The sequence below is a fragment of the Myiozetetes cayanensis genome, unplaced genomic scaffold (assembly GCF_022539395.1).
Source record: "Myiozetetes cayanensis isolate MyiCay16 unplaced genomic scaffold, myiCay2020 scf7, whole genome shotgun sequence".
Lineage (NCBI taxonomy): Eukaryota > Metazoa > Chordata > Aves > Passeriformes > Tyrannidae > Myiozetetes > Myiozetetes cayanensis.
In genome coordinates this window covers 3,407,913-3,430,360 of record NW_026087964.1, presented here as the reverse complement: position 1 = coordinate 3,430,360, position 22,448 = coordinate 3,407,913, and the positions used below count along the sequence as shown (strand labels likewise).

General features: G+C 42.8%; 2 protein-coding genes across 7 annotated transcripts in view; both read left to right on the top strand.

The window, feature by feature from the left end:
- CTBP1 (C-terminal binding protein 1) overlaps positions 1 to 22,448 on the top strand; it is a 234,579-nt gene that overhangs the window by 150,014 nt on the left and 62,117 nt on the right. Inside the window, exon 1 of one of the 6 annotated variants that reach the window (XM_050338089.1) lies at positions 16,491 to 16,693. The exons of 4 other annotated variants lie outside the window; for them this stretch is intronic. In XM_050338089.1, the coding sequence (XP_050194046.1) occupies positions 16,654 to 16,693 (40 nt within the window). In that variant the 5' untranslated portion in view covers positions 16,491 to 16,653. Of the gene's footprint in view, positions 1 to 16,490; positions 16,694 to 22,448 lie in introns of those variants that run through there. One more of the 6 variants, XM_050338091.1, reaches the window with a different exon arrangement.
- PTCD3 (pentatricopeptide repeat domain 3) overlaps positions 11,773 to 22,448 on the top strand; it is an 822,782-nt gene continuing 812,106 nt past the window's right edge. Inside the window, exon 1 of the mRNA XM_050338085.1 lies at positions 11,773 to 11,781. The gene's annotated coding sequence lies outside the window, so the exon portion shown is untranslated. The remainder of the gene's footprint in view (positions 11,782 to 22,448) is intronic.

The window sequence follows — 22,448 nt, the reverse complement described above, 5'->3', positions numbered from 1 at the left end:
TCTGTGGCTGCTGGAAGGGAAGACTTCAGGAAATACTGCCTAATCTGGGTGGCTTTGGTTTTTAATTGCCCAAATTGCACCCAAAAAAGGATATTTTTTTCTGAATAGTCACCTTGTTGTTTGGAGTGATTAGCACAGATAAGAATTTAAGAGGCCTAGGAAACAGTTAAATTAAATTTTAGAAGCCACATTCTTCTTAAGAGCTGTAATTTTGCTCCCAGTAGGCCTTTAAATGCTACTCACATGCTGCCTTCTAAGTCCCATTGTAGATGTCAATGCTCCTTAAGTTTGGCTTTGTTTAAAAAGAAAAAAAAAACACCTTCTTTTTGAATGAAACGTGGAAGCAAATCATTAGATTAAATTGCTCAGGAAACAGTAGGTGTAAATTGGATCTGTGGAGTTGTTACACAGCCTCCAGTAAACTTGGGAATCTAAGGGCATCATATGTGTGGAAGGAGGGAGAGGCTACAAAGGAGGAATTCAGAAATACTGCCCTGGCATGCAGGGGTGGTGTTAGGAAAAATCAAAGCTCATGTTGTGACTTGAATGTCAAGGGCAATAAAAAAAAAAAAAACAACTTTCTACGACTACAATGGTAGTAGGAGGACTAGGAATGTGTTTCTAGGGACATGATGCAGAAGGGGGTGGCTGGGAGCAGTCAGCATGGATTTGTCACAGGTAGGTCCTGCCTGTCTGGGCGGATTAAATTCCATGAAAACCTGGCTGATTTGGGGATGAGGGGAGAGCAGTGGACATCATTTCCTTCCATTTGAACAAGGCTTTTGGCCCTTCCCCCCACGGTGTTATTCAGGCTGAGGGGGCGTGGTGGGATGGTTGTGTCTGGTGGACAGCCAGAGAAGTAAAGCTCTGGTGGGATGATGGGGCTCAGAGGTCGTGTTTAGTGGCATCTGCTCTGTCTTCTGGAGACGGCAGCAAGTTGGAGGAGGGATCTGTCGTGTTAGAACATCCTGCTCGTTTAACAGTGACAGGTGAAGGCACCCTGTGATACCAGAGTTGAACTGCAGCTTTTGACTGTAACCAGTGTCCTCAGGCTTCAGAACTTGTATGAATTTCTTTAGATCACAGAATCGCAGAATGGTTTGGGTGGGAAAGGACCTTAAAGATCATCTTGTTCCAACTCCCTGCCATGGGCAAGGACACATTCCACTAAACCAGGTTGCTCAGGGCCCCACCCAACCTGGCCTTGAACAAAGTTGGAGGGAGGACTTTTCCTGGAAAAGATGATTCCATTGCAGAAATCACCCCTTACATTTTCTGATCCCACAAATACCTGTTTATTGCTGGCATTTGTTTTTCCTGTCATCTTGCCTATAGCTAATTTGTAGTGAGAGAGAGAATTTAGCTGAGAGACTTTGTGTGGTAAAAGATAATTCTTGTTATCTGTATTTTGCTAAAAATAAGAATGAGGTACCAAGATAGTTGATTTTAAGGCAGGCATTATCCAGAACAGTGTACAGTACTGATTTAAACATTTATTTTATGATGGCGTATGTTATTCCAATAGGTGTAGCAAGAATTTTAATAAAATATGGATTTATTTTACTGAAAATCTTTTAAGTTTTTAGTACAGCTGTGAGCTGAAGTTTGTTTTGGCACACTCGACTATACTGTCCTCTACATTAAATGTTTAATTGAATCCCTCTAGTCTCTCAGTTTGAACACCTGAAAACTATGGTCTGAATAACAGTGATTGTTGTTTCGTGTTCATAATTATTTTAAGAGCTCTGAGAAACAAAAATGCTTGGATGGCAAACATTCATGCGTTTCAGGAACATCAGGCCTTGGTCCATAAAGAAAAAAAAAGGCTCTTTAGTTTTCCCAGTAGAAACAGAAAAATGCTGTTTTCAAGCAAAACTTATTGTGGAAACTGCAGACCAGTACATAGTTCACACTTACTTCACATGCCATAATAACTACAGAAGTGATAAGTTTGTGTTGTGCTTTTCAGGTCCCAGAAAAAGATCTAATTCTTATTTTTTTTTTGTCCCCCAGTAAGTGTTTTGTGCAATTAATAGTAGCCCTGTGGGGGAAGTGATGAGGAGTCAACTTTGTGGCAGAATTTGGTTTAAGTTGGATTCAGAGGGTCTGTCTGTGTGTGGACCTGAGCGGTGGGACGTCCACAGCACGGTGATGGCGAGTTAAACTCACACACGTCTTTGCTGGGTAAAGCCAAAATTAAGGATGAGAGGAGCGTGCAGGCAGATGGAGGAACTGACATGTTTTATTAATGAATACAGTTGTGATTGGAGTACAGTTACAGATTGCTAAAAGCTCGGAGCTGAGATAGGCATCTCATAGGAAGCAGTATTGTCTTACACCGCTCTGTTTAGTTCTTCTGTACAACATGGGTATATCCAGCATTAAAAAAAAAAAAAAGTGTATAAACCACACTGGGGTCAACAGTCTTTCCTGATTCTAACAACTTTTTGGTAGTGTAAATGTCTCATCAACACACAAATATATCTTTAATTCATCTTAATTTCTCCTTCCCATACTCCCATGATTAATTTATTACTGTTTTGGTGATTTTTCAAGGGTTTGCCCAACAGAATACTTACTGCTGTTTTTACAGTAGTTTAGCTTCCTAATTGACTTTTTGTTTTAAAATTAAAGCAAGTTTTTTTCCCAATCTGGATGTGTCAGGATTTACCTACTTTAGAAAGGACCACTCCTCTCTCCTCAGCTCAACTCTTCGTGTAATAGTAAAACGTTTAGCTCCAGTAGAAGAGCAATAAACATTTTTTAACAAAAAAATATGTTAAAATATGATTCAGTGTGAGGCTGCTGTGATACTCCCAAAACACAGCAGTTGTATTAAAACAAATGTAATTTTACAGGCCTTCAAAATTATGTTTTTTTAGCAGTAGTAACTTCAGTTAATTGGCCACAGGGGAGACCTCTGTTCATGAGACGGATCAGGGGAGCACAAACTTCAGGTTACACAGTCAACTTGCTACAGATTGTTATGTTTCTTTATAGGGTAGCACAGTCTATTTTTCATATATCCAGTGTGAAACTAGAATGATGGCACATTGCTGACACAAAGATCTGCACCATGGATGAATATCTGCCTGTCCTTAGTCTTGTTAGACATATGGAGAATGACTCTTCAGTTGAAGTGGGATGTCTGAATATTTTATGGATTTGCTCTGACAGCAAGCATGAGCATTTATAATAAGCAAATAGTGTACATATTTTAGAGATGAGGAACCTGGATACATAGAAGGGAACTGGTTTAGGATGACAAGGATGATGGGAGGATGGTGACAGAATCAGGAACTGATTGTGCGTTTTCAAAACCTTGGCTGTGCCTTAATCCTTCTGATTTCTCCCAGTTATGAGCCGCCTCTGTTCCCTTACAGAAACACTTGCCAGCAGAATTCCTCTAGGCTCCGTCTTGTGCAACTTTTTTTGCAAACTGAATGGAAGAGTCTAAGCTGTGTCATCAGTTAAGATGTCAGCAGCTTAAATACCAGAAACTGATGGGCAGCATCCAGTCCTGCTTGTCAGATACAAGAATAGTCATGCAGTGCACAAGAGACAATATTCTTAAAGAAGCACTAACTGAGCTAAACCCAAGCGAGGTGACCCGAGTCTCATCTTCCTGAGAACACTTCTCCTGGCAGCATTCCCTGTGCAGGGTGGTGAAGGTGCCACAGAAACTCCATCTCACTGCAGACACCTGGCACAATTCAAATTTATTCATTGCTAGTCTACAAACACCCCTGTTTCGGTGCACCTGGGTAGACAAGTGCATGAACCCCAAAGTATTTCAGTTATTTAATGACAGTAAGAAGAACTTGATGTTAATTTAGTACTGAAAGTCCCCAAGTTCGGTGTTTCCCATGCTGTGTGGGTCTTGAAGAGAATCTCTCTCCTCTTGTCTGTGGTGCTCTCGGTGGGATCATCACGAGCTCTCTCCTGGAATTCAGCTGGTTTATGGTAAGACATCCCTCTTCATCACAGCTTCTCAGTAGTAATTGCTTCCTGTTAATGGACGTCATGAGCAGGGAGAGATTGATATCAGTAGATGATGCTCAGAGAAAGAAAGCTCATCTGTTCTGTTCATCCCGGCAGGAAGCAGAGCAGTGACCAACAATTAATCAACTTCAGGTTTTTGGATCTGTAACTCCCCAAAGTTAGGGGAGGAATTTCCTGGTTACCTCAAACCTCTTTGTATCATGTAAATACTTGATACAGATCAGCCCCAAATTCTTGTTAGACTGATCTTTCAGAAGGGCATTTGATGTGTACAGGAGATAGAACACCACCATAACCTTTGGTATTGTAACATCCACTTTGACAGCTACAAAAGGAACCAACTTAGAAAGTACAGATTTTTGAATGAGCTTCTAAGCTGCTCACTGTTATTATGTCTTCCTTCAAGATTAGGCAGTCGTTTAGTGTCTGGTATTTCTCCCTTCAAAGTGTAATCGCGTTATCTCTCAGGTTTTTTTTGCAATCCGAATACTTTGTGTTCTTCAAGGCTTTTTTTCCCCTCCAGCATTGAGTTTTTCTTTTTTGTACACTTCGGACCATACAGAACGTGGATGCCAGAGCTGGCAGCAACTGTTGATATTGTTGGTAATCCTGTCCACAATGGCAGAAATTTCCCCCATACTTGAATTTAGCAGCTTTTCCAAGGAAAACATTACCTCCTCGTGTCAAGGTGTAATTCTTGGAGCTCACACAGTTGCAAATCACTTGTGCAAGGCTCTAATTCCCTACAGTGACAGTGTGACAGCAGTCTGTTCTAATGGCAAAGCTTTCCATCATGGATTTATTAAAGCATGTTTTGTTACTTCATTTATCTGTGACCTTTATTTATCTGTGATCCAAAATGACTGTGTGATTGCACTTTTGCTATTATTTTTCAGACAGTTATTATTCTTTTTGTGATGTTCACAGTCATTTTTGCAAAGATTTTCTATCTATGTCCACATCATTGGTGAAGATGATGACAAATACCCATTAGAAACATCTCTACTGAGAGTTTTTCATTGACAAATGTGTCCTAAGCTAACTGATCATAATCCTTTTAATATGTGTTTGTTTTTATCTTTTATTTTTAGCTTTGTGTAGCACTAACTTTTTAAACCAGAATGTCAGTAGTGCTTAACCCAGACACCTTGCAAAACTCTTAATTTGTTCCAACTTCATGGTTGCCTTAGATGCATTTGCTAGATGTTTGTGAATCCTGGTGATGAATGTAGTATGAGAATTATTATTTTCTAATGAAAATAATTTGCTATTTGGTAGAAATAATCAACAGTGTGTAAGTACATGTGTCTGGATTTCATTAGTTGTTCATTCTTGTCGGCCAGATCAAGTTTAGAAATAAATTTTCATACCACATCTGCCCAATGGCCCAAGAATTTCAACAATTGTACTTTATTAATTAATTGAGACCATAATCTTCTACCAGGCAAGAGATATATAAAAAAAGAATTTAATAAAATGCCCATAAAGTAGCCTTCCAGCAGAGAAAATGGACTTGGAATGTCTTTAATAGTATTTGGCTCACTCCTTTGCATCTGAATGTGCATGCACAACTGCACACAATTAGAACTATTTTTTCTAATGCATCTGTGTGTGTGTGCTTGGTTTCTGTAAAGAAGAGATGTTCCATTCCCCACTGTAACTCTGTGCAGTGAGTAGAATATATAGTGCAACTTGTTTGGGTCAGAATGAAGTAAAATTATACCGTGATATTCCTACGTTTCTGGAAGTGTAAGCTGCTCAAAATTCTATTTTGCAATTATCTTGATTATTTAAGTTCTTTGGATGTCCTTGTGAGAGCGATACACTGTTCTTTCCAGCTAAAATTATTCAGCTGTTTCTTTCCTCAGTTAATGTAGGGAGAGAAAATCAATAGAGAAGATAATATTTTAGCATTAGTTGATCCTAGGGTCTTATTTGATTCCAGCATAGCAGGCTAAGTAGTAAATGCTCTTAGCAATTGTTTCTGTTAGTGGAATTTTGAAAGCACTAAGAGAAATCTTGATCCATGGAGACAGTACAGTAATTCACATTGACATATTTTCCCCATTTGCCACAGGGCAAGTGGAACTATTAATGCTCCTGTGCAAAACCTTTCTTCTCCTTCTCTGTTTTTTTAAGGGCAGAACGGAAACAGTGTTGATGCTAACAGTGGATTATATGGAAAAATTTGAGACTGCCCTGCAGCCATCAAAGGGAAAAAGATTCAGAAAATTTGCTATCAGTGTATCTCTGTTTTTTGATTTTGGTTTTTTTTTTTTTAATAGAAACCCCTGTGCTATATTTATTTACATGGTGGATTTTTGTAGTATTTTGGAGGTTCAGTGGCTGTTTTAAGCAAAAGGGTATCTGTGGGGTCAGGGAGCAGGTAGCAGTGATTGTAAAATAAACTGTTTGAATACTGCATGTCCATATGAGCTGGTTCTAACAATAAAATCTCTGAATCCATTCTGTGCTCCACAGTGTACAGTCAGTGCCCAATGGAGACAGCTGTTCCAATCATGTATACACAAGGAATATTTGTTATCCATTGTAGTATTTTGCCTGCAGCTTTGAGAGACCCAATTTTATCTTCCCTTAAGCAGCCAAAATGATGTCAGCATCAGCGTGGTACTTTTTTCTTTGAACGTTTCAAGAAGCAAGAAATCGAACTGTTTGTTGATAAATGAAGATTTAAGTAATATATATATAAATTTAAGCAATTTAGCTCATTTAGTGCTGTAAAACTGCCTTTGAAATGAGATTTAAATGTGAGTTCTTGAAAATTTGGTTGGTTAGATGTGCAGGAGATAACAGACAGTTGCCTGCTAATAATGCCAGAAACAGTAATTACTGTGAGGAGCAGTTAATGATAGATGACCAAATATATTATATATCTTCTCAGTGTGCGTCATCTTGGCCATATGTTACCAAAATGTGCGCGTGCTATTAACTTTAAAATTAACAAGAAAAAATTTCTAGATAAATTAGCAAACAGTTTCTTTGGTGTCCTTTCCATCATCCTCCCCCCCCCCCCTTTTTTTTTTTAAGAGAGCCAAGAGACTAAGCTTAGGTCACAAATGAGATGAGTTTGATGACCTCAGCCTGTGGCCTCACAGACATCTGTCTGCATCTCAGAACATCCATAGATTTTAGTACAATTGGAAATCTCTCATCAGGAAAGATCCAGGAGCAGACTGGGAACACTCAATTCTGCTTGTGGTTGTAAAACCTCAAGAAACAAAAAACTCATCCCTTTCAGTGCTTGGCATTTAGTAAAAGTTACAGTTGTGTTGCTGGAAAGGAAAAACATTCAAAATATACTCTTGTTGAACCAAGGTAGGATCATTTGGGTTTTTTTCTCCTCCTTAGACGTTTTATTATCTCCTTGAATTATTGTTCATTCCTCTCTCGTGATAGTTCTTTCTGATGTGGGTTTCTCTGTAATGTTAATCATAGAGGTGCAGCCTCTGGGAAAGACACAAACTTTAACCTTTCTGGGTCATGGGTCTTGGAAGCCACTTCAGTTAGAGATCAGCACAGTACAGCGATACACAGCGTGTTCTCATTTGTTTCCAGGTCTTTCAGGAAAAGTGAATTAATTATTTATACACTATCTATATACATTTACTTATTATTACAGCTCAGTTGTCTTTAGCCTCCAGTAGTTAATTTAAAGTACATTTTTCCTAAGGTAACTTCATCATCTGTGATATAACTTGCACTGTTCATAAGGCGTATCAAATCATTTTAATTAAGAACCCAATCTGTTTGCATGGGAGTATTTCCCTTTTTGTCTATGTCTGCGGAACTTTCCTCTTCCATAAGTGATGTGCAAGCCTGTTCTGTGATCATTCTTCCAGATACATAAAATAATACAAATTAATAAAAGAGTATGCTGATATCAATGACTCTTCAGCTGCTCATAGAATTAAATAAGACCCTCATAAATCATAAGAATTTGAAGGAAAAAATAGGTTTTGTATACCTTAAGATTTTCCCTGGAATTACGTGATGGAAGCGAAAACTTCAGAATTGTTGGTTGCATGAGAGTTGCAGATTTTTGAATGTTTGCTGTGTTACTTGTGATCTGGTAGTTCAGATGGCACATCAGCGTAGTGAAAAATAATAGTTCATTACACAAAAGCAGCATTAGATACCCTGTGAATAACTGTCATGATGAAATGACCTCAAGTTGTGTTGGTTTAGATTGGATATTAGGAAAAATTTCTTCATGGAAAGGGTGGCCAAGCATTGGGACAGGCTGCCCAGGGCAGTGGTTGAGTCCCTGTCCTTGGAGGGATTTAAAAGACCTGGGGACGTGGTTTAGTGGCGGCCTTGGCAGTGCTGGGTTAATGGTTGCAGTCAGTGATCCTAAAGGTCTTTTCCAACCCAAAGGATTCTCTGATTCTGTGTTTATCGCTCATGATGAGCTCTGCGTGGGCTTTGCACGGTGCCGCTGTGACTCACAAACGCTGCAGATGTATCAGCCCAGCCACCTTGCCAACGCCTGCCTGGCACAACAATAGCTGTCTTTAAAACTGCACCAGTGACTCTGCTGTCGGGAGTAATGGTCGTTGTGAGATGATGGAGTTCCCAGAAGACACTTGTAGGACCACAGTTGTGCTGTGCTGTGATACAAATTGAACAAAACATCTCTGTCAGATGGTGTCTTCCTGCGCAGAAGAGTTGAACCGTTAAAAAGACAATGATTTAGCAAACATTTTCATGAGATGCGCTCTCTCTGCAGCATTTTCTTCGTGTAATATGATAAGGCCTTTGGAAAGTTTATCCATTAATCTTTAAATAATACCATCCTATCGTAATGCTCAGTGCTGCCTTAGTCTGTAAGTCAGGGTATTTGGCAATAAAGATCAGCTCAAGTAGCAGTAAATCTGTTGATACTGATTATCACCTATTTGAATCGCCTTTGCTTCTGTAGAGAAATTGTATGTTATAGGAATATAAGTAGTGTGATCAGGCAGCCTTTATGCTGGGATAACAGGCTGCTTCTGTCTGCATTATACAGCAATACAAAGGGAGTTTTTACTATTTTTTTTTTCGTATCACTGTGTAAGTTGTCACATAAACTGATGTCCTTTAGGATTTGAATTGTGTCTTAGGAGCCTTGCACAGGGATAAGGATTTCTGGAGCTTTAGTTTTCAGCTGTTGAGTTTTAAGTCTTGAGCACGGGAAGTAAAAAGCTGCACAGCAGTCTCTATTTTGGTTTAGTAAAGAAGAAAAGGTGAGGCTCTAGATAGCTGCCTGTGAAGTGTTTGTTAGAAAAAGATACACATATTAGGAGAGGGTTACAAATATTAGTGTATTGTGAGGTATATGGAGGTAGAGAACATGGAATGTGTTTCTGGTGGCTAATGGGGTATGTGCTTTACACAGGAAACCTTGCTAGGTACTTTTTACTGTTCTAAAATCATCGACCATTCATTGTTATGGATTGCCTAGCCTGTATATTGTTCCATGTGCTGTAACCATGGAATTGATTTTCACTGCCCATCTCTTTGCTACTGTTTTTCTCTCCTCTAATTTTCCTGCTTTCTTAGAGTAAAAAGGACTGATCATCGACATTATTTTACATATTTAATAGAATGTTTTTCTCGTTTGGTTACAAATTTCTGGATATGCTACTTTTTAAAATCAATTAAAATGAGTTAAATGAGCTTGCACTTTTTATTATAGTCCATTAAATTATCTAACAGTTACCTATAGGCAGATTTGATTGTGTTTAAACAAATGTGTGCAGGTTTTTCAATATGCAGATGTTTTCAAATGTCCTTAGCTATCTGTAGGTGCTGCTCACAGTGAGAGTTACTGAAGGTACCTGAAGGGCTTGATGGATGGGGTGCAGCTGCTGAGTGGTGTCAGGGTGTAGCATTATCAGATTTTAGTTGTTCGTGGATGTGATCAGTCAGGGACAGGCAGGGGGCTGCCAGGGGGATGTTGTTTGTCTCAGGAGCTGGTGTGGTGATTCACTAGAGGTCACTTTTTGCTCACTAATGAACCACTCTCTTATCTTAGCAGTAGGTGATAGTGGAGTGCTGGTAGTGCAGTATTTCATGAGGGTACAAAGCAGTGTTCAGTTTGGAAGACAATGATATTCAAGCCTGATAACTTGTCATCGTCCTAAGTAAATTTGGCAAAGCAAGAGAGTTCATTTCAATGTCATAAATGTATATAATCCTACTGTGTGGTCATCATTTTCAGGTAACTCTGTTTTGCTTTTTGCATCCTTTAATATCCATGCTAGTTTTTCAGATGGGTAAGCTTCATGGTTAGTTTCAGAGCAAAGTCTTCAGCTAAACGCTTAGAAATTTTGCTTTGATTTCATACCTGTCTTTATTTCCCCCGAGGGCATCCTCAGTTTTGTGGTGTGCGTTTCAAACAAGGAAGTAGGATGCTCCCTCTGCCACCTAGTGAATGAATGACATTCATAAATGCAAATATAATTGTTTGGGAACTCGAAAACTATCTCTGATACAACTATTGCTTTTTTTTTTCCTGAACACTTGTTGGGTGCAACTTTGACAAAAATAAGATGCCAAGCGTGTTAGAAGAGAACTAAAGAGGAGATGGAGTGCAAATGACATTGCAGCCCAGAGAGCACCACCTTCCTGCCAGTCCAAATGGGTGTGAACATACAGCACCTCCCAGAGATGCCCCACTACTGGGGGGCCAGGCCAGAATAATTAATCCCTCTTCTAAGCAGATAATCACCTTATATTTGGAGTAATGCTGGCGAATCTGAACTGCTTGTTGCTTCAGAGCTAGAGCAGAGATCCAGCCTGAGCATCTCTCCTTTCCTCTGGAAGTGGTGTAGGCAGTGTCCTGCCCTTGAATCCACGTAGGTGAATGTAGCTCCCGAGTTTGGTTTTCTGCAGTTGTTGATTTTCTCAGCAGACTGCCCTGAAGACATACCCACAGTAGCAAGTTCACTCAAGACATCCACTGTTTCTGCTAAGGCCACTGGAAGGCCCATTATTCTCCATATTACCTGTGAAATTACTACCACCAAACAGGTTATTGAATCTACTGCAGACTTGAGGGGTTTGATCACTTCAGTTGGCCTTAATATGTAGATCTGTTTCTTTGCATGCAGAATGGAGCATCATAAAGAGTATCTGGTTCTCCTTATAATTTCAAAGAGACAGTCAGACGTCATAACTACTCTGCATAACTACTCTGCCTACTTCCCTTAATCATCTAAGAAATAGTACTTTGCTTCATGACCAGGCCCAGGCTGATTTAAAACTTGAGAAGTAAATTACTACTCAATAATCCAGTTCTATAAAAGTAAATGCAGAGTGTTGTTATGCTGGTTCATTATGTTGAAAGCATAATGCATTATAATTTTTAATGGAATGTGAGTGTAATATATTCTAAACGCCTTCTTGAACACCTTGGGAGACAGCTGCATCAGTGGTCTCACTTACCTACTGAGGATTTTGTTAGTACGTAGAGGTAAATTTTTAAGATTTCATTAGTAGCAGGAGCCTCAGCACAGTATCTGTGCAACTTACAGTCTGAATGAGCTCCAAGATTTCAGACAGGTGAGAAGGAGGAAACCTTCCCCGGGTCACTGACCCACTTTTTGTCCTTTAATGTTAATTGGCTGTTTGTCCCTGGGAACACAGATTGTGCCGCTTCTCCTTTACCTCATCCAATGTCAAATCCCCAAAGAAGCCCTGCCAGCGCAGAAGGGAAGGAGCCATATGGGGCAGGTTGCAGTTGTTCCTTCAGGTCTGGATTTATTCCACTGTGAACAGATGGACAATGGCTGACATCCACTAATGGTTCTCGATAGGTTTCTTCTGCTGTTCATCTCTATCTTCTTTCTCTCTTCAGCCAGAACACAGACCTTCCTGGAAATGGTCTGTTAATTCCTCCTGACTAGATGGAAAATAATACCTCTCGTTTCACGACAACCAGAAAATGCAGCGGATTTAATTCCACCCTGCTTCTTGTGTTTTTAACACTTGTATGAAGAGGGTGAGATCAAGAAGAAAATCTCTTAGTCACTTAATACAGATAACAGCAGAGGAGAGAGGGTTTTTTGTGTTTGAAGGGAATTTATTCTTCCCTTCATTCAGCACACTACAAGCTTTTTCACTTCTGTACGGCTGGTATTTCCAGCACAGAGCTGGTGGGGCAGTTCCATTGCAAGGAAGGAGCAATGCACATTTGGCATTTCAAAAATGGCTTTGAGTGTTTGGCATAGCCAAACTTCTTGTTCATTAAGTGCAGCTTTATTCTGCAACTTCGATCCTTCAGCAAACCTTCTTTATAACAGTAGATGAAGGTCCTCTATTTCATTTCATGCTTGTGATGACCACCATTTCTTAGAAATGAAGTGGTTCCCTTTAGTCAGTTATTGTTTTTTTTTCAATTTCCCACTCAGAATCCGCTGAAAACGTTTCTCCAAAATGACTTTCACATCAGCCAGAAAGCATGTGCTTCTTACAGTGGGAAGTTTCATACAGAGGAAGTTACACCTAAAAAAAAAGCTGTAATTAAAATACGCAATTGCAAAATCAAAGTAGGATGATCTCTGTGTGTTTTATAAACAAATGCCTTTCAGGATCTGAGTGAAAAAATTAAGGCAATATTTAAATCCAAACAAAGTTTTCTTTCTAGATTTTAAATAAATTGAATTGACTTCTTTTGATTATACATTTAAAAGATCTATTTTTAGGATAAAGTTAAGTGTTAGGTTGCTTTATCCAACCATTCTTTTTTTCTGACATAAATCCCTTTTGGGATCTCCTAATAGCATCTGCAAGATTTACTGTTTACAAAAGTTAAGATATTCCATTGAAATATAATCTTGCATTGTGATTAAAAATGCATAAAGGTTTTAAATTTATGGCTTTAAAAACTGTTACAATGAGTGACGTCTGTTTGATAACGAAGCAAAAACACGCATGAAAGAACCAGCACGTACAGCTATGACAAACCAAAGAAAATCTGTGAGCACACAATAGCAGTATCTTCTTGTAAGAAAATTGTCAAAGCTCATTATTCACTTTAGAAAACATTCAACATGCATCTTGGCTCGTTGCTTAGATGATACAACAGTAAAACTTCCTCTTTCAGTATCTTCAAAGTCACATCTGCTATAGATCGCAAACCCTAATGTATCTAATTTGTGAAAGCCCAAGGTCATGCCCTTATGATTGCACATTCTGAGGGGAATAAAACTTGTACTTAAATAATACATATGGCTGTTAACAGATACACTTAAAACAATGTATTTGCTCTGCAACACATGTGCTCCTCCAGCTAACTCTTAAGAAGCCAAGAAACAGTTTGGGGGTTTTGAAAAATGCTGTAATTTTGATTGCAAGACACAGAAGACACTCAGCTGTGTTACATAGTTGTTGGAAAAAGAAAAAAAAAAAAAAAAAAAGGTTGCAGTGACAGCAGTGCCCAAATGGAGTAAGAGGATGAGGATTGTCAGGTTTTGTGGAAGATGTAGTGTTGCTGTTCAAGCCACAGTGTAAGAGCTGTGAAATGACTGAATGTGTGGTGACCTGGAGGTGAGCTGCAGAAAGTAGGAAGCAAAAAGGATGGGGGCAGTGGAAGGCTTGGCTGGAGTCAGCTGGTCTGCTACTGGATTTTCTCACGTCCAGTCCAAAACTAGGCCACTGAGAGCCACACGGGAGAGGAGGGCTGAATTCAGGGTGAAAGCAAGCTCTATTTTCTTAGGCAGAAAGAACGTTACATTGTGTTCTAAAGGAAAACTTGAACGGCTCTTGAGTTATTTTGTGTCCTTTCCCATCCTGAGAGTCTGCACGGTTTGTTCTGTCCAGCAGGTGCCCTGTGGCAGCTGTCAAGGAGCAGGGTGGAGAGACCTTTAGGCTGGGGAGCCGGGGTCAGATAACCTTCTCTCTCCTTCAGCAGGTGCAACTCAGCTTTCTGCTGCTGAGGGGAACACAGCTGGTCCAGTTACAACCAGCTGAGGACCCAGCCCATGATGTTTTCCCAGGAAACACGAACTTGTGATGTGTGTGCCGACGTTACCTACAGCGTGCGTGTTTGTTAGGTCTGTGTACAATCAGGAAGGAAAAAGAGCAAGCATATGAATCCCTTCACGAAGTAGCGTAGAGAATACCAAACTGCAGTATTAATAACCTCCTGTTATTGAATCCTCCATCTGTTCATCATGCCAACTTATCCTCACTTAGAGCACTCCCCTTGTCATAATATTTTGTGCCACACTCCCCTCCCTCCCCGAAGCAGCAGTTCCAGTTTAGATCTAAGCATTTGCCCAGTCATGTAACCCCACCGAGGACATGGTCTCAGGGCTCTGTTTATGTTTCTCTATAAAAATAATGTAACTGAACTCTTAATTTAATTTCCAAATTTTTCCGTATTCCACTAGTAATTTTCCTCTGGAGATGCTTCTGTATCCATATTGGCATTCACAGATATTTCACTTGTGGTTTAAGCGTGTTCGACCCCTAATACTCATTCCTGCTGATACTTTGCCACATGGCAACTTAAGTAGTGTGTGTGTGTGTGTGTGTGGGAAATCATTATTTTCTTCTTAACAGCTTTGATATGTATATCTTTTTATATTTGCTAACATCTATAAATGGCAATAAAGTGGTTAACCACTTTAAAGTGATTAAACCCAAATTTATTTATACAAACCCCACATGAGGCGCTTGGCTTGGTGCTGCCCTAGTGCTGCACAGTGAGAATTCAGGGAAACTGTGCTGTTTGAGGGATGTCTGAGACGTCTGTGCTGAGCCAGAAAAGGCTTTCCCAGGAATAACAGGAGGAAAACGAAGATAAGTCAGAGGCTGCATCAACTTGTCCTGGGAGTTACCTCCCGATGCTGCTGGATAATCCCATGAAATGGACACACGACGTGAGGAACGGTGGGGAAAAACAAGTTTTTAGGGAGGTGGAGCCAAGTTGCTGAAGGCTGCCGTGCCCTGGGCGGATTCCTGAAATCCGCACAACCTGGGAGGCTGAAACCACCCTTTATAACCTTTGGGTTAAAATATTCTCCTCTCAGACCAACAAACCAACTCCCCAAAACCCCACAGGACGATCTACAGCCATGTCAGTTATCCCACCGGACTGCTCCTGTTCGCTGCCCAGGGCTCCCTGTCCTTATCCAAGGGGGGGAGCCGTTTGCTGGCAAGAAACCGATCGCTTTATTTCTGCGAAAAGCCCAAAGATGGGACGTTCTCTGCCGGGCTCGGCTGTGGGAGGGGACGGAGGGGCGAGCGGCCGAGGCTCCGCTTCCCGCCCGCGGCTGAGGAGGAAAGGGGCGGCTGTGCCAGAGGTATAAAAGTTTCCGGGAGGGCTGGCACGGCGCCAGGAGCGCTGAGGGGAGCGGGACTGCGGGGCGGGAGCCAGCGGGGCCATGGCGGCCGCCGCTCCCTCACCGCGCCCGGGCGGGGCGGGGCGGGGCCGCCGTCAACCGACCCGGCGGCCGCGGGGGCGCGGCGGCGACTTTGGTTCGCGTCCGCCGCCGCCGCTGTCTGTGCGGGGAGGCGCATGGCGGGCGGCGGGTGACCCCTGAGGGACCCGGGGACCGCCGGGACTCAGTGGGAATGTGCGGGATTCTCCAGCGGGGAGGAATTTCAGTGGCTGTTACGTTAAATTCGGTCGGCTCGCTGCTTTCTCCCCAAACCCGTTGTCGCCATTCGCGGCGGTGGTCCCCACGGCGTGCAGTTCTGGGGCTGCTTGGGCGGGTCAGGGAGGATGCAGGAGGCGCTGACCCTCACTTGGGGGCAAAATTAGGGCATCATGGCTGTATTTGTTTTCATCTCTGTTAACTCCTAAGAGCGAAAATCCTACATGCCGAACCCCAGCAATAGGGAAACACCAGGAACGCTCATATTTTGGGATAGCAGAAACTGATGTGCCCGGGAAGTTCCACCGGAACGCGAGGAAGAACTTCCCTGTGGCAGCGACCCGAGCGCTGGGACAGACTGCCCAGGGAGGATGCGGAGTGTCCCTCACTGGAGATATTTCAGAACTGTCTGGACGCGAACCTGTGCCATGTGCTTCTGGGATGACCCTGCTTTGAGCAGGGAGGTTGGGAGCAGATGGCCCACTGGGGTCTCTTCCAGCCTGACGCCATCCTGTGAACGCAGCCAGCGTTAACTTTGCTGAAGTTCAAACAAACAAACAAACAAAACCTAGAAACCAAAAAATAAAAACCCAAACAAAACAGTGGCGACATCGCGTCCCCGGGCGGTTTCAGATACCGGTGCGAGCGGCCAAACTCCCGCCCCGCTCTCTCGTTTGCCTCGCAGCCTGCCCAGAACCAGGAGATCGAGCCTGAGGCGGCGGCGGCGGCGGCGGCCGCTCCCTCTTCCCGCCCCACCCCGCCCTTCCCCTTCCCCTCCCTCCGCGGGGGCGGGCGGCGCGCGTGCGCGCGGCGGGGGCGCGCCCGGCGGCGGCGGCGGCGGGGGCGCGCGCACCGAGGCGCCGCTCAGTTCGGGGGCGCCCACGGAGCGGCCGCCATATGCCGCGGCTGCCGCGGCGGCTCCGAGCGGCGCTGCCCCCCGGCATCCTCCTCGCCCTCCTTCTCCTCCTCCTCCTTCTCCTCCTCCTCCTCCTCACCACCACCACCACCCTCCTCCCCGCGGCGGGCGCGGACGGAGCGCGGCGCCTCCATGGGAAGTTCGCACCTCCTGAACAAGGGCTTGCCTCTAGGTAACCATCCGGCCTGGTCGCGGCGGGGCGGGGGACACGGAGACAGACACGCCGCACACACACACACCGCACACACACCGCACACACCCCGCACACACCCCGCACACACACGAGCGGCCGCCGCGCTTTGTGTGCCCGTCACCGCCGTGTGCCCTGGCGGCCGCAGCGCCGGCGCAACTTTGCCCGGTGGCTGCTGCTGCTGCTGCTGCTTTATTCTTGGTGAAAACATAAAGAGGAATAATAATAATAATAAAAAAAAAAAAAAAGAGTGGCGTGCGGCGGGTTGGGGGGGCTTGGTGTGAGTCGTCCTGAAGCGCCGAACTCGAACGGCGCTGGAGCTGCGCCCGAGAGGGGGCTTGGGGTGTTCTGTGCTTCCAGGAGGAGATTTGGGGTGTTCCGCCTTTCCAAGAGAGGGTTTGGGGTGTTCAGTCCTTCCAGGAGGAGATTTGGGGTGTTCTGTTCTTCCAGGAGAGGATCTGGGGTGTTCCCGTCATTGCAGGATGGATCTGGGGTATTCCGTCCTTACAGGAGAGGGCTTGGGGTGTTCTGTCCTCCAGGAGAGGGTTTCGGGTGTTCTCCTCCTGCTTCCAGGAGGAGATTTGGGGTGTTCTGTGCTTCTAGGAGGGATTTGGGGGTGTTCTGTCCTTCCAGGAGAGGGTTTTTGGGGAGTTCTGTCCCCCAAGAGGAGATTTGGGGTGTTCCGTCTTTCCAGGAGGGATTTGGGGTGTTCCGTCCCCCAGGATGGGTTTGGGGTGTTCCGTGGCCCCGCTCGCCCGTGGGGTGCGCGGTGCGGGCTCGGAGCTGCGGGAAAGCTGGGCCGGTGTTTGGATAAACAGGAAGTTTAAAAGCGGCGTTTTATTGCTGTAAAAAGTGCTCAAGGCCTGGCTGGTGGGGTGGTTTTGGCAGAGCTGCGGACGGGTTGTGTATCGGAGGTAAGGCTCTGCGCCCTTAATATCAATTTCTCTCTTCCTTCATCTTCTTTTTTTTTTTTTACCTCGTTTTAATTCTTTTTTTAAAAAACATGCATTTATGCCTCTGTTTTTTAAGGTAACGTGAATAGTATGCACGGGGTGTTGTTTCAGATACACCTCCAGAACTGCTTGGCATAAATTCTCATGTTAATCTGAAGGTGATTTTTTTTTTCCCCTGCCCCCAGACATAAGGAGACAGAATGTCGATTCTGTTTATAAACATTATCATTTTGTAAGCAAATGATACCAAAAGGAGCCTACAAAGCAGAGAATGAGCCTGTTTACCATGTAGCTGTGAGTCAATCTGCTATGCTGCTTTGTTTTCCTCTCAAAATTTAAATACGAAAGTCAGGATTTCAGTCACAGTACCAAGCTGGACAAAATAATGGTAGAAAACACTGTCATCAGTGTGAATTTTCAAAATTTCACCTGTTGTAACTTAAAAATTGAACAATTTAACATTGCTTTATATTTTAATAAGTTGTTCTTATCAGGAAGAATGTTTGCTTTTAGGCCACGATGGAGCAGCTAAAGATAATCATCCCTTTGGCCTCATTGTTAATAATGGGGCCTAATAAAGTGAAGTGAATGTGTACTTTCTTTCCCAGTGAATTAAAATTAACTGTCATATTTGAGATGTGCGTACGTGTTTCGAGTGCATTGCACTGATTCCTCCTCCAGGGTCTTAAAAGATGTAAATATTCTTATTTAGTATTCGAGCCCCTTGGCAAATAGCCTGGTGCCCTTATTAAAATATTTTAAATCTCATTATTATATCCCACTAGGAAGGGAGCAAGAAAATACTAAGAAAAATAAAATATATTTAACTAATTTCAGATTGAGATCACATTGAGTAACACTTTAAAAATCTGTTTGTTTTATAAACAAAGAGGGTTTAAAAGCTGAGTATAAATTAGACTGCCAGTAGAAAGATAATTGTCCAGTGCATCTCTTTGTTCTGTTCTCTTATCTGTTTTATCTATTTTTAGCTGTGCGTTGGTGAGGCAGGCATGTAAAATTAGCAGCCCAAACTGCTAACTTTAGTGTATTTTATAACATTGCTCTTTATTGACCCCCAAAGGCAGCAAGATTTCAATACTGGAATTCCGTAGTGTTTGACAGATACCATCTTCTTGGGTTTATTATTGTGTCAGCCCTCCCCAGAGTAAGGTAGTGACAAAATATTTTGCCCACTTGCAATTCACTGGTGTATTTCGAACCAAAATGAAGCAAACAGCCCTCTGTCCCCAGCCTGAACGAGAAATGGATGTTTCTGAGGTGGCTGCAATTCATAACCAGATGGGAGAAATGGGAGAGTTAAACTTGCTCCTCATTTTTGTCATTTTGTTAATGTAAAATAGTACTTGGGATGTGAATGGAGTTTGTGTATGTTTGATGGCACAGAGGGTGTAAACTGGTGCAGAGTCAGTGGTGTGTTCTCTGTCCTTCTGTAAACACCTCCTCCTTCACCTCCCCCCCCCCCTTCACCCCCGAATAACAGATCCAATATTTCTCCATCAGGCAATGTGTTATTTCAGTACTGAATTGGCAGGTAAAACAGTACTAATCCTGAGAATTGCTGTAGTCATGCTCAGTAGAAGAGTTTAGTCAATGAAACTGCTGTTTTGAAATGAAACTACTCCAGTCACCTTTGTGAATTTTTCAGTTCAGTGTTGTCATACGTAGTTAAGGAGCAGCTGGAGCGAGCGGTGTTCGAGCACACAGAACACTGCATGTAGGAAGCTCATCATCGTAAATATTGTATATGCTGTGATACTTTATCATCGTGTGGAGTTCTGATAGCACGATAAAACAAATTACGAGTGCCCTTAGGTTTGTCAGTTTGGTTACCTCTTGACTTGTCCTTCTGAATCATAAAGATAAATAGCATCTGCCCTTTGTTAAAAATGGGCGATCCTTCAATTTATTAATCTCCCTGTTTCTGAGAGCTATTGTTTTATTTACAATGTAAACAGAGCGGTCACAGCACTCAGCCAAAAGTGTGATCCGAGAGATTAGGATTGGGCTGGATAATGTGGAGTGTTATCATACAGATACAGTGGTGCACTTGCCAATGTTTTGAAACATAAAGTCAGTCCCTCCTTATCAAATAAGAACATCAACCACAGGCTGATGACTAGGCTGGGCAATCCCTTTTGGGGAGAAAACTGACAGTATCCTAAAGTACCTGCTTACATGAATGCCCTAAGTATGGGTGGGGAAAAAAAAAAAAAAGGAAATTAGAAAAGCTTATTTTCCCAGAAAATAGTTTGAACAGCGATAAGTGTGCAGAAAGGCACAGATTTTAATGTCCTTTAAGCAAAGACGCTGAGGAGCAACGTGATCTTTAATTTGCTTATGTGAAATACAGCACTCAAAATCGTGCAGATATTTTGGGCTGCGATTGCTCGTTACCTTTTTGTCTTGCCTTACCCCACCACGCGTTTGTAATAACTGTGTTTCTTGAAGCTTATCTGGAGAGCTTGGCTGCCCGTGTGTGAGAGACCCGCCTTTAAGAGTAGTAGTCAGGTTTTCGCCTCCCAAACCAGCTGGGAACATTGATGAGGTGATACTCCAGCACGTGTCAAGCTTTTCAAATCCCATAGCAGTTGGCAGTGCAGCAACGTAGCAGCCTCCTCTGAGGCTCCCTAACCTCCTGGCCCCATAATTATTTATTTAGTGTGAGAGTAGAGATGGAGTTACACTTTTAATACGTGTCCTAAAATTTAAGGTGAGGATAAAAGTTGTAGTACAGAGCCCTTTAGCCTTAGTGCCTCACCCGCACGTGCTTTCTCACTCCCAGACAGCAAAGCAACGGATTTACAGTTTGGGAAGACAGAAGTTCCCAGCTGTAGTTTCGGGTCTCTTTCTCCCCTGCTGCCTTGAGAGCAAAGATGATGATTCATTTTAATCTGCGAATTGATCAGGAAAACATGCATTGCAGATAAATCTAAAATTAACATTTCCTGCTGAAATGTAACCCTTTGCTCCCTCACCAGTATTCCTCTGGGAGAACTGGAACAGTGCAGCGGCGCTTCCAGTTGTGGTGGGCGGTTTAAGATCTCCGAGCTGTGATTATGGCAGGATCTTTTCCAGTGCGTGGTGGTCCTCAGCCCCATCTCTCCAAATGATTAATGTGATCAGAAGTGTTTTGGGAATCTGGCAGCATCAGCACTGGCTGGATGAGAGTGATGTGCGGCCTCGTGCGACGGTGTTGAGTGAAGGAGAAGTGGAGTATGTCCCAAAATGTTTATGATGCAAAAACAGGTGCTGAGAGTCCCTGGATTAGAGGTTTTTTGGCGCTTTCGGGGCCCTTTGATGTTCGGCTTTGGTTTGATGGTTGAAGAGAGTAAAAACTTCCAAATTGTTTTTAAACCCGACCAGAAACCAGTCCGGTTCCTCGAGGAATACGAGACAGTCCCTGGGCTCCTGTAATTTGTGCCGCCTGGTAGCTGCTATCTGCGGCGCCTTGGGATGGGAGGATCTGGAGCTCGGCGTTCCTGAGCCCCACCCATGGGCTCTGGCTACTGGAGCACCCACCTGGGAGCTGCTCCAGGGACAGCTCCCCAAACCCAGGTCCTTACCCCATGGGTGCTCCAACAGTTACGAATTAATAATCAAAACAAACAAACTTCACAGGGTAAAATTAAACCCCAAATAAAAAGAAATCGCTCAAAAGAAACCTCTAATGGAAAAAAACATCTATGCAATAGATGAATAGGTTAATTGTTTTTTGATGTGCAAAACGTAACATGTTTATGTTTGCTATAGCAGAGCAAGAATTTAATTTTTGAGGAAGATGATTATAAATTAACTTGTCTCTCTTATGAAATATTTTTGTCATTTCATCTCAAACATATCATGTTTCCTGTATTATTATTCCATTTACTAATTATCCAGTTTGTGTCTAATCAACATAATTGAAAATTGACATTGTTTGATTTTTTTCTTTGAACTGAGCACTGCTAATGCAATAGCATGTTTCATGCTGGTATTTATTTTGGACGACTGGTGCTCATCCCTGCATTTTAATCTTTTTTTTTAACCTGCCTATTTCAAGGGGCTTATGGAGGAACTTCTTACAGTGTAACCTGCCAGGGTAGTCAGCCAGAAGGGATTCTCTGCAGAAAGCAGAAAAGGCTGGCCCTGGGGGCTGGGGACAATTGTTGAGATAATTGTGAAGTTGTGGTACTAATAGAAAGCTTTTATTTCAGTTGCACATGAAACCTTTGTTGTTTCAGTGTTAAAGCACGAGGTAATGCGATTACATAATTTTGCTTTACGTGAGGTATTTTAAGGCATATTTTAACAGTTCTGTTTACAGGTCAGTGGATGTCCCTTCTCTGTGCCCAAACCACTTTCAGCGAGTTGTGTCACCACCGGCAGAGTTACATAAGTCTGCAGCGAGGGTTGTTCATGCTGTCTGACTCTGTGTGTGCCAGGGCTCACCGTGTTACCCCTCCTCTGCTTTTAGTCGGTTTAGGGGAGCTCTGATGCCAACTCACAAAAAAAAAAAAAAAAAAAAAAAAGGAAAGAAGCAGAAAAGCATTTCTTACTCGACTTGAGTCACAGTTCCAGACTGCTGTGTGCAGTCCAAATTCCATATTGTTGGATGTGCACTAATGGCCTTCTGGAACAGCCCCAGTATTTTTTGGTAAATTCCATCTTCTGCTGTTGGACATGGACACGCCCTGTGATAAGGGGGGTGGGGTGATAGAAGCTTTAATAATAGTGAATTCTGACACTGCGGGGAACATGACAAGAAAGCAACTTTTGCTGCCTTT